The sequence below is a fragment of the Prionailurus viverrinus genome, chromosome F2 (genome assembly GCF_022837055.1).
Source record: "Prionailurus viverrinus isolate Anna chromosome F2, UM_Priviv_1.0, whole genome shotgun sequence".
Classification (NCBI taxonomy): domain Eukaryota; kingdom Metazoa; phylum Chordata; class Mammalia; order Carnivora; family Felidae; genus Prionailurus; species Prionailurus viverrinus.
Genome location: NC_062578.1, coordinates 73,064,821 through 73,076,942, shown reverse-complemented (window position 1 = coordinate 73,076,942; position 12,122 = coordinate 73,064,821). Strand labels below are relative to the sequence as shown.

Genomic DNA, 12,122 nt, shown 5'->3' with positions numbered 1-12,122 from the left:
ACTGGGCCAGTCAGGAAAGAACCAGTCTGTCCTCCCAAGGATGGGACGTTTGAGAGAGGGTGGGCTAGGAGATTTGGGCTGGAAGGAAGCTTTCGTAAAGTCCTGCTTGGGATTCTCACATGTCAGTCAACCTCCCTACCAAGGAAGACCAGAACATAGTAGCCTAATCCATGAAGGATATTGGGTTGCTAAGGGTCTTCTGTCATGCCTGGGGTAGTGTCCTCCCAGGCCTCATTCTAAGCTGTCCATTTAGATATGTGCTAGCCTGATTCCTTGTGAGGTTATTAAAGATGAAGAAATCTATCTTTGTTCAAAGGTCAGGTTACTTGGGAAGAAGTCTGATAGTGAGACGTTCTTCAGACGCACTGGTCACTCATAGAATTGCTTTCAGTGATGATTTGGTTAGACACTACACACCCAAGATAGAGAAGGCTGTCTATTTCAAAATATGAACTTAATGAAAATTAGTCCCTCCCTCTTTTATTGCAATTATGTCTTTTACCCACAGGATCAATTAAGGGTGCTCTAGCCATCGTCACACTACATAATACGTGAGTTTAACGATAGAAGTTAAATTCCTCCATTCACTCGTGCAAAACGAGCAGATTGCCCCGGTGGAGACTCTTCTGTACTTTAGCAAACATGCTAGAAAATGATCTTGTTTCCAATTAGATCTATCCAATGATGGAATTAGGCTCTCAAGTGAGGGGTTGATTTCCCCCGTCACTGGAAACCTTCAGGCAGGAGTCCGTGGCTCATTTCTGAGAGGTTTCACTGAGTGAAACTGACATTAGTAAACATTGGACCAAAGTGACAAATACAGTCCACTCCTCCTGAAAAATTGCGTAATCTCACATACACAACTGGATAAAAAGACAGTGTGGTTGTAGTTCGGACAATTAACTAGGTCATGGCTTCAGTTAGAAGTATTCTTTGCATCTTATAAGGATGCAAGTATTTAGTCAGTACCCTTTAGCTCACTCAGAGCCCAAGTAGAAAATCTAAGAGAAAAGGATTGCTTCTGTCCCACACATACCGAAAGTTTTTTAGGCCTATATAGGGCACAAAAACAACATGGGAAGCCCTGTGCCTCCCCTATGAAAGGTAGCTTCCCTGGTCGCACTTTTCTGGATGAAGAATCTAGAATGGGTTTTTCCTTGTGTGATCAAACTTGGTTTCCAGGCTCCCTTGTGATAGATCGAGGAACCCTTAGATCCTCATGGCTCTGATTTCATTCCTGAAGATGCCTTTCAAGAGAGTGCAGGGCCCACATCCCCGACGTGAACAAAGTGGAACGCACCTCCTTCTTGCCCCACCTCCCTGGAAGAGGTGCCAAGTCTCAACTTGGTCAAACAAGTAGGAAACTTCTATTTTTCAAACAACGTTTTCATTACTTGTCTGGTTCCTCTCATGGTTACACTTAAAGCCCACTGTGTCTTTTAGTTTCTTCTATTTGTTCACCCATGCAGGCCTTAAGAAAAGGGCCCTTAACTTTGTATTGCTTTGGGCTGAGGACTCATTCATCAGTCATGGAAATTCAGCAGTGCCCATGTATTAAACTAATTCATAGGGTGTCTTGAAGGTCTATCTTTTTTTTAAGTTTGTTTCATTATTTTGAGAGAGAGAGAGAGAGAGAGAGCATGCAAGAGGAGCAGAGAGCGAGGAAGAGAGAGAATCCCAAGCAGGCTCCATGCTGTCATCATGGAATCCAGTGCGGGGATGGATCTCATGACCATGAACGAATTTCGACCTAAGCCGAAATTGAGTCAGTTAGCCGAAAGTGACCAAGCCACCCAGGTGCCCCTCTAAGGTTCATCCTTAGCCCAGATCATGCTTTTCCCTGATTCTAACCATGGCTTACATAGACTCAAATTTTCAAGACATTCCCTTTCTTTGTATCATGAACCACATTCCTGAAATAGAGCCAGACACGCTATCGTGTACCCTACGACGATGGCCCTGCCTTCAAAACATCAAGGTAGCAGCAGATTGTGCAGCCAATGAGACGTGGCACTCCGGGGTCAAACTCTGGATTCTCTACCGAAAATCTGTAAAGTCCTGGTTGAGTTATTCCATTATTCTAATCCTCAGTTTCATTTTCTGCAAAATGGGGATATGATAAACGGTATCTTCCTCAAAGTGCTGTTGTGATAACCAAAAGAGATCGTCCACATAAAGTACATCGCGTGGTGCCTACCTTGCACCAGGCATTAGTTATTATTCTTCAAATATGTTGCAAGATTTTGACCATTTCCTGAGAGTCTTACAGATTCAAAACAAAAAGTAATCCAAGTTCTAATCTAAGGCTTCAAAGAAAACATTTGTAATTTGTTCCAAGTGGCATGCACTCTTAATTGGTACTAATTCCAACAGTTGGCTCAGGTGCTGGCTTCAGGCATTTTCTGCTCTCAGACAGTGGTCTAATGGAGCGAACCTTCCTTTGAGAGCCAAGAGATGTGGCTTTTTGTCTGAACTTTGCCACCAATACCCCCAGCTGACCTTGACAAACCCTTTCTCTATATCTGATTCTCAATTTCTATATACATTCTCTTGCAGATGAATTTTTATATACAATCTCTTGCAGATCAAGGGCTCAGTGAATTATAAAGGCCCAGTGGTCATTCCCAAGGACTCCTTTCCTAAAGGTCCCTGGGGAAGTGGAGAATTCCACACACTGTTAGAAGATCTTTTGGGAGGAAGGGGAAGGAGTAAGGGCAGGATTTTTAACTAAGACAAAAAAAAAATGAGATTACTATTCCCTTTCTAACATAATGGACCAATCAATCAGCCACACTTCAGGGGACCTTACTGAATACAAGATACCGTTGTCTGTAGAGCAATAGAAGACAGCCTTCTAGAAGGCAACCGTGCGGTTGAAAAGCAGCCTTCAAAAAGGTAACATTCATAGCAATCCAATAAGTATAATCAATCAAGTAAGTATTATCAAAAAACTAAATCAAGTATAGGGAATATGTGTATGAGGCTGTCGCGAGCCCTAAGCATCTGCCCTAGGCGCTTTTCTTGATGAGCAAACTGTGACACAAAGCTTAGTAAACTTGTCTGGGGTCCCGTAGCTAGTAAGTGTTGGAGCTGGGGTTCAAATACAGGTAGTCTAGCTCTAGATTGACCATTTTGCTCATGACTGAGACTTCAAAGGATAAGTAAGGCCAAGTGAGGATGGGACAGACATGAGGTGAGCAGTCTCTGACTGTGGCGGGAGAGAGGGTACTTGTAACTTAATATAGCTGCAAGCCAGCGTGTTCAGACCTTCACGAGTCAAGAGGAAGTGAAATGAATCACTCCCCAATGTCAGTACCCTGTCATCCTGAACCAATTAGGAATTGTCTTGCCATAGTCCTGTTCTCCTTTGTGTTTCCAAAGTAACAATGCACTCCATTCTGAAACCCAGTATTTTATATTCGATTGACATCAGCTTCCCAAATATTGTAAGGCTCTTTCTTGTGACGGTGCTGGAACTGGAGTTCAAACATGAAAAAAAGGGAACATATTATTAAATTCTAGCACAAATAGGATAATAGCATTGAGAACCTGTGAATTGTATTAATCCCCCATCTGACAGATAAGAAAAGTGAGATTCAGAGAAACTGGTGTCGCTCACGGTGGGGGCACTGACTGAGTGAAAGATCTGGAGGCAGAGTGAGTCTCCCAATCTTCTGCCATCTGAAGAAAATGAAAAGCCTAAAGCCATGCGCACTTTGGGCTGGACAAATGAGGACTGTGGGGCATTTTTAAAGCCATCGGCAAGAAGCATTCAGGAAACGAAAGGAACTCAAGCTTGGGGTCTACAGGAAATACCTTTTCACAGTAAAAATAGACCCAAAGTGGGAAGGAACCCTTGGCAAAGGAGTGAGTCCTCGGGCACTGGGAGTGTCCGAGTTGAGGGTATTTAGAGCCCTTGGGTGGCCTGCCCCAGCTCAGAGGATAGAAACCCACTTGCTCCAACAAAGCAGAGAAGATCATCTGATGGTCACCAGGAGGCATTGGAGTAGACACCAGGGATGCCACGGGAAGGCTTCCTGAAGGCCACGATCCATGATAACGCCAAGGTGCTGTGCTAAGGGCGGTGATGATGGGGAGGCAAAACGAGAGGAGAGGGACTAAGTACGCTAAACGTTACTCGTGCTGTTTTCAAAATCTCATTATCAAATCCATATGACCAAGCTGGTGTGAAATCCATCCGTCAGCTGACAAAGAAGAGTCAGATCTTGTGCAATTAGCTGTTAGAAGAAATCCGGACACCTATCTGTCCTTGAATTAACCGTTCTGGGGCTAACTTACTGATCTCCCGGCTGGTGTGTGCGGGCATGCCTCTCTGTGCCTGTGCCCCGGGTCCTAGGTAACGCTCTTTGCAGCCCCTGGTGATACGGATTGTCTGTAGTTTTATCGGGAGTGAAGATGGCATGTCGTGATCCTTTGGGGGAATATTCCAGGTTCCCCTCCAGATACCAAGCAGGTTGTCAGCATGCAGACAGAGGCCTCAGGATGTAGGCGAAGAATAAAACTCAGGTAACTGTCGATTGTCGCCAGCAGTCCGACAAGTTGGACTGATACTGTTTCATCAACCTGGCCCAGATCGTCTCTTGGTGCTGGGGACGTGGAGCCTGAGGTGTTGCAACGGTTCTGTTCATTTGTTTCCTCTACGGAGTCACTGTGAAATTCGAATCAAGGATGACAAAGTTCCAAAGCCAGGCTTAGCTGTCTGTTCGCGCCCTCTCTGGCTGTTAGGGAAAATGAGGGGCTTGCTCGAGGCTAATTTTAAGGTCGTCTTCAGTTTTGAAAATCCTTTCCTCCTCCTGAAGGAATTGGATGCTTCTTCATTTAGTGGCTCCAAGACGGTTCCGGAAACTAGGCAGGACTGAGGCAAGTTCACATTCAGTATTGACCTTCCAGAAGCTTTTAAGGCTGGACAATGAAATTACTGGGCACTCTGGATCATCAAAATAAAGTCGGCACCGTTCGCCGGGGCCTCCTCCCTCAGACAACAGAAGGGCATTGAGCATGCTGGTCAATCCGTTGGGTTTCCCTGTGTGGAATGAGAGGGCTTGCCCTTACTGGAACTCTCAGGCTGCTCTCCCCTCTAAGATTCTGTGACCTTATTTTTTTTTTATTTTAATTTTTTTTTTCAACGTTTTATTTTATTTTTTTTGGGACAGAGAGAGACAGAGCATGAACGGGGGAGGGGCAGAGAGAGAGGGAGACACAGAATCGGAAACAGGCTCCAGGCTCCGAGCCATCAGCCCAGAGCCCGACGCGGGGCTCGAACTCACGGACCGCGAGATCGTGACCTGGCTGAAGTCGGACGCTTAACCAACTGCGCCACCCAGGCGCCCCTGTGACCTTATTTTTTAATAGTTTCCATGAAAAAAAAGGCAGGAAGACTCAGGCAAAACCGTTCCCTGTGTTCCAAACCTAACACAAAATAGAGCGAGACCCTTCAATGACTCAAGTTTACTCACGAAGAGAGTCCATGTGAATTTGATTTGCGACGTTTATGGATGTGTGCACCATGTGTGCCCGACGTTTTGTTAAAGTGACATTAGTTCGGAGGAAGGAGAGCAGGAGAAACGCGCAGAGTCCCTTCCCGTTCCTTTTTGCTGCAAAGGGAATTGCATTCACTTCTGGGCTCTCACTGGGAGGTCGGAGGGAGGGATGGACGTAATACTCTGTGAAGGGTTAATTAAGATATGGACTCCTCTTTTAAAAAAAAAAATGTTTATATGCCTTGTTTCTTCTTGCTGTTTTCCCGCCACTCCAAACACTGGTAAAACTTAACTCTTCCAGAAGTCCAGCTTTGCTATAAAGTAATTTATTCTCCTTTTTTTTTTTAATTACAGTATTCTCAAATGAGGGATGAAGTATTCAAGTCAAACTTGGTCTGTGCATTTATCGTTCTCCTATTTATCACGGCAATCCAAAGTTTGCTTCCTTCTTCAAGGTAAATACGAAAGGACTAAGTTATCAGGTGAAATGTCTTTGTGCGTTGATGGTCCCTCACCTGGAGCCAGCCCGCTGACCTTTTCAAAGGCTCAGAATTTAAAATAACGGGATCCAGGATCCACACGGAAACGTTGGCCGGTTATCAGTGTCTGTCCGGGTTGTCTTACTCTGCATCATCTCCCTGCTCTACCAAGGCAAGAGTCTTTCCCCAGTCTCAATAAAAACCACAACCAAAATCAAAATGGGCCCCGCTCTGATTTGACATTGCACCCATGAATGCGGCAAGTAAGTATTAGAGCCTCCCTCCCCATGGTCTTGTCCCTTTGTTAATGACCTCTTTGTTGTTCATAGATGTAGCATCATCATAGCTTCCTGGGCCAGCGAAGTTGGCACTTTAATAACACTGCAGACACCTATATGTGGCCAGTCACCGTTGCAAATACTTTACATGCAGTAGCCCATAAAATCCTCATGGCCACCCTGTGAGGTATGTACTACTGCTGTCCCCATTTTAAAGAGGAGAGAACTGAGGCCCGGAGTAATGGAATGACTTGCACAAGGCCTCACAGTTGCGAATGTGACCGCCTCGATTCAAACCCAGGAAGTCTCCTTCCAGCGGGTGGGCCCTTGACCCTCCATGCAGACACAGACTCGTATCGCACAGGTCCTAGGTGCCCCAGCCAGCATTGGAACCTAGTTCCGGATTAGTCTTGTGGCCATTCTTTCTGCCCTTCCTGTACTTTGAGGAAGCCCCTACCTGCTTTCAGAGGTAAATTCCCTTCTCCCAAAACTTACCATGAATTTTCCCCTTTGATGAGATCGACAAATACTTGTTAAATGTCTAATACAGGCAAGCGATATGCTAGACCTCGAGTATGGCACAATTTTGTGGGAGGAGGTCTGCATCCTCTAAGACACATTAATGACGGCTGTCCGGTTAATGAGCACTTACTACCTGGCAGAAAAATGTTCAATCCTTTGCATGGGTTGTCTCCACAAAGCCTCAAAGACAATCAGTAAGTGAGGGCGCGCTCTGATTCCCATTTTGTGGATGAGGCTATATCCAAGGTCACATACCTATATAATGGCTGAACTGGGAGTTGAATCCAAAGACAGAGTCTGTGCTTTTAACTGCTTACCTACTATGTACCCAAATCAGCGATTCATTGTGAGCAGATGGTTTAAGGAAAAGTTGGCAGAAAAAGTAATATTTTGGGCTGAGAAGAATGAGATAGAGTGGGGGAAGATTCCCAGTCTTAAAAAAGAGCATTGGCAAAGGCACAGAGGTGCGGAAACCCTTGTGTTTGTAGAGTCGTGGGCACATGGGAGGCTAGAGTAAAGGTTTATGCGAGGGTATGGTGGGCGCCATGGCTGAAAAAGGAATGAGCTAGCTCACAGGTGCTGTGTCCACAGTGATAAAAGGTGTTCAGGCGCAATGACACTCAGAGAATGGCCATGCTTGATGTCTGTGGATGGGCAGGGATACGAGGAGGAGAAAGGTGGTGGCAGAGGGCGTGTATTTCTGAATCTGGCAACATTCCCTCGTGTCTGAACAGCTAGATAGCAGAACCAAAATACTCATGGACTGTACTACAGCCAAAACAGGTGAGGCAGGTGCCCCATAAGTTCCCAAATGGAAGTGGGGAGCAACAATCTCCCAATAGCCCCAGGATTGGTGTGACGTCAGCGTCTGTGTGTGAGGAATCAGAAACAAGCAAGTAGGCACCTGTCATATCTGGGAACGAAAGGAGTCCCAGTAGAACCAACGAGGGGCCATTTACTGGGAAGTATCATGGACCAGATTGAGAGAGCAGCTGAAAGCAGGAAGGGTTTGCCCAATCCGGCATCCAGGGAGTGCAAAGGGCCACAGCAAATCTGCAGAACACGAACTGTTACACATGAGGAACTCCCCAAACTGACCACCCCATCTCCCTCCCAGGAGAGTGCCTTGGAAGGATCTCTGGGAGGGGAATCAAGATTACTCACAATACGTACTATAGAGGGAAAAAAAGAAAGATAGGGTCCTTGTGAAAGTGGAAAGAGAATGTAGCCATCACTTTTTTGAAGGCCACAGGAAATCAACTACCGAAACAGCTCTCCAGAGTTAAAATAATAATAATAATAATAATAATCTCTCCTAAACCACACCTATTTCGAAAAGCTCAGCAAAGTTAGTTTGACACGAAAATGAGCAACAACACATATTCGTGGCAGTCCCATACCCTGCTGTTACAAGAAGAAAGGGAAAAAAGTAGATCGATATCCTGAGAGTTGATGAAAACACTCCAAAAAGACAGGCCTGCAACATATGTCAAATCTTTAACCTACTCCTTCAAAAGGAATTGAAGCACTTAATGCGGTTCCAGACATGAAATAACAGCCTGAACCAGAATTAGAAAAACTTAGACATTCGACAAGAGCGCTCAGGCAAGGAAGAAAAAGGACAAGACAGATTTCGGAAACAAAGACTTAACAAGAGAGAGCATAGAGCACATAAACAAGGCGAGGAACGCCTTAAGAGGAACAGAAGGTGAGAAGGAAGGATTTTTTTTCATCAGAAAGAAGAGTAAAAGGGTTCTCAGGGCCCCTCCCCCACACCTTCATGCCACATGGACAAGAATCCAGAACATTAATGGTGGATTATGGCTCAAAGGGCTGCAAGACACAGACTCTTTCTGAGGAGGTGTACTCAGGGGAGCCCAGTTCGAGAGGGGAGACAAAAAACAAGGACACGAGGAATTTGAAGCAGGCCATACATATACATACACATACACATACACATACCGTAGACACTAAACATAGCCCACCTCTGAGAGACAGTTACCTAAATCCTCACAGTAAAGATACATTCACCTCCATTTTTCTTACCTGACACAATATGACCAGTGTTCCACAGAAAATTACAGGACATTCCAAAAGGCAAGAAGAGACAAAGCAATCATTAGAATCAGACTCAGGCATGACAAAGATGCTGAAGTTATCAGAGAACCTAAAATAACTATTTTTAATATATCAAGGGTTCTTCACAAATCTGTGTCTCATCCTCATACGGGGCCATGCCAGTTTTCTGTGTTTCATTCCAGCTTTAGGCAACGTGCTGCCGAAGCGAGCACAGTATATTTGGTGTACCGGCAGAAAAATTAGACACCGTGCAAGAAGAGATGGGCAGTCTAGGTAGATAGAAGCTCTAAGAAAAAATCAAAAGAAATACTAGGAATGAAAACACTACAACGGAAATAATGAATGGGTTCATCAGTAGACTCAACAAAGCCATGGAAAGAATCAGAGAGCTTGACTGTATATAAGTCAATAGACACTCCCAAGTTGAAATACAGAGAGAAAAATAAGTGGGGGAAAAAAAAGACCTAAGCATTTAAGAACTCGCTTTAAATATAAAAACTCAAATCAGTTACAAGTAAATGGATGGAGAAAGATATACCATGCTAACACTTATCAAAAGAAAGCTGTAGTAACTATATTAAGTTCAGTCAAAGTAGACTCAGAACAAGGAGAATTACCAGAGGTGAAGGAGGACATTACATAATGATAAATCAGTTCTCGAAGAAGACATAACCATATGGATGTCCTGTCTTGTATCTGTTTATGAAGAGAGTGTCAAAGTACGTGAAGCAAAACCTGATAGAAGCGAAAGGAGAGACAAATCTATTACAGTTGGTGACTTCAGCACTGCATCAGGGACAACTAGATGAAGCAGGTGGGACGGTGTTAAGGACATAGAGAGCCTGAACAGTCAGCCAGCGTTAGCTAATCAACTTTGATAGACTAGTCCATTCCACAAAAGAATATACAGTCTTCCAAGCTCACTTGGGACATGTCCTAGAGTACATTCTGGGCCATCGGCCACACTTCACCAAATTTAAAAGAGTAGAAATTATACAAAGTATGCTCTCAGACCACAGTGGAGTTAAACTAGAAATCAATAACAGAAAGATAGCTGGAAAACCGCCCAATACTTGGAGGTTAAATAACACACTTGTAAATAGCGCATGGGCCAAGAAAGAAATCTCAAGAGAGATTTAAAAATATTTTCAACTAAATAAAAATGAAAATACAATTTAGCAAAATTGGTAAGATGCAGTCAAAGTAGTTCTTAGAAATTTACAATAATAAATGCATGTATCACAAAAGAAAGATCTAAAATCAATCGTCTAAGTTCTCCCTTGGGAAACCAGAGAAAGAAGAATTCAAACCTAAAGTAGAAGACAAGAAATCGTACGAATTAGGGCAGAAATCAATGAAATCGAAAACAGGAAAACAACAGAAAAAACAAAACAGAAATCTGGTTCTCTGAAAATATCAACAAAATCGATAGGCCCCTGGCCAAGTTAACAGAAGAGAGAAGTAGACACACACACACACACACACACACACACACACGTTACCAATATCATAAGAGAAAGAAAGGTTTTCACTACAGATCCCATGGACATTAAAGTGATAATAAAAGAATACTACATATAACTCTATGCCCACAAATTTGATAACTGAGATGAAATATACCAACTTGTGGAATGAGACACAAACTACCTAAATCCACACAAGAAGAAAAAGTGAACTTGAATGGCACTATATCTATTAAAGAAACGGAGTCAATAATGTTAAAACTTAGTAAAAAGTAAAACACCAGACCTAGATGGTTTCACTGGTGAATTCTACCAAAGATTTAAAGAAAAAAATAATACCAATTCTGCACAACCTCTTCCATAAGTTAGAAGTGGAAGGAACAGTCCCTGACTCACTTTACGAGGCCAGCATTATCCTAATATCAAAATCTAGTAAAGACATTGAAATAAAGGAAAACTAAAGATGAGTATCTTTCATCAACGTGGACATAAAAATTCTCAGTGAAATATTAGCAGATCAAATCCAACAATGTATAAAAACAATTACACACCATGACTAAGTAGAATTTATTCCGGATAGGCAAGGTGTGTTCAACATTTGAAAATCAAATGATGTAATCCACCATATCAACAAGCTAAAGAAGAAAAAAATCACATGATCCCTCATTTGACACAGAAAAAGCATTTGACAAAATCCAATGCCCATTTAAAGTAAAAACTCTCAGAAAAGACAGAAATATAAGGGAAGTTCCTAAATACAGTCTACAAAGAATCCTAAGTGGTGAAAGACTGGAGGCTTACCCCTTAATATCACTAATAAGAATGTGCTATCTCACTACAACTATTTAATATCCTGTTACACATTCTTGCTAGTAAAGTAAGACAATGAAAAGGAATAAAACGTATACATATGAGAAAAGAAGAAATAAAACTATGTGTATCTGCAAATGATGTGACTTTCTATGTAGAAAATCCCAAAAAATCCATCAAAAAAAAAAAAAAACACCCTCGTAAAATTAATGACCAAGTATAGCAAGGTCACAGCATAGGAGATCAATACACAAAAGTCAATTGCTGTGCCATATATAAGCAGTTGAAAATTGGCATTCAAAGTTAAACAATATTTTTCAAAGCACCAAAAATTCATCCCTGGGTATGGATCTAACAACCTATGTACAGTATCTGTATGTATGAAACTAAAAAAACACCAATGAAATAAATCAAAAAAGATTTAAATAAATTCTATGCTCATGGGTTGAAAGACTTGATATTATTAAGATGTCAGTTCTTCCCAAGTTGATCTATAGATTTAATACGGTATCACTCAAAATCCTAGCAAGCTGTTTTATAGATATCAACAAACTGATGCCGAAGTTTATATGAGAAGGCAAAGGATGTAGCATAATCAATAAAATACAAAAAAAACCCCAACAACAACAAAACTAGATTAGTCACACTACCTAATTTTAAGACAATATAAAGCTACAGTAATCAAGAAAGTGTGACATTGAAGAAAGAATAGACACATAGTTCAACAGAAGAGTGAGCCCAGAAATAGATTCACACTAATATATATAATTAACTGGTTTGTGACAAGGTGCAAAGTCAATTCAATAGACGAAGAGTATTTTTTCAAGAAATGGCACTGGAAACATTGGACACCCATATGAAAAAAAAAAGAACCACAAACCTTACATCCTTCACAAAAAATGATTCCAAATGGTTCACAGACCTAAATGCAAAGTATAAAACTACCAGAAGAAAACTTAGGAGAAATTGGTGATCTTGGGATTGGTTGGG

General features: G+C 42.3%; 1 protein-coding gene and 1 non-coding gene across 2 annotated transcripts in view; one reads left to right on the top strand and one right to left on the bottom strand.

Annotated features, from left to right (window-relative positions):
* The window catches only part of ADCY8 (adenylate cyclase 8), a 223,380-nt gene that overhangs the window by 148,165 nt on the left and 63,093 nt on the right, over positions 1-12,122 (top strand). Inside the window, exon 9 of the mRNA XM_047842372.1 lies at positions 5,856-5,956. Within this exon, the coding sequence (XP_047698328.1) occupies positions 5,856-5,956 (101 nt within the window). The remainder of the gene's footprint in view (positions 1-5,855; positions 5,957-12,122) is intronic.
* Positions 8,966-9,071, bottom strand: LOC125156780 (U6 spliceosomal RNA). The gene has a single exon (XR_007148767.1). It is a non-coding gene; the product is annotated as a U6 spliceosomal RNA (small nuclear RNA).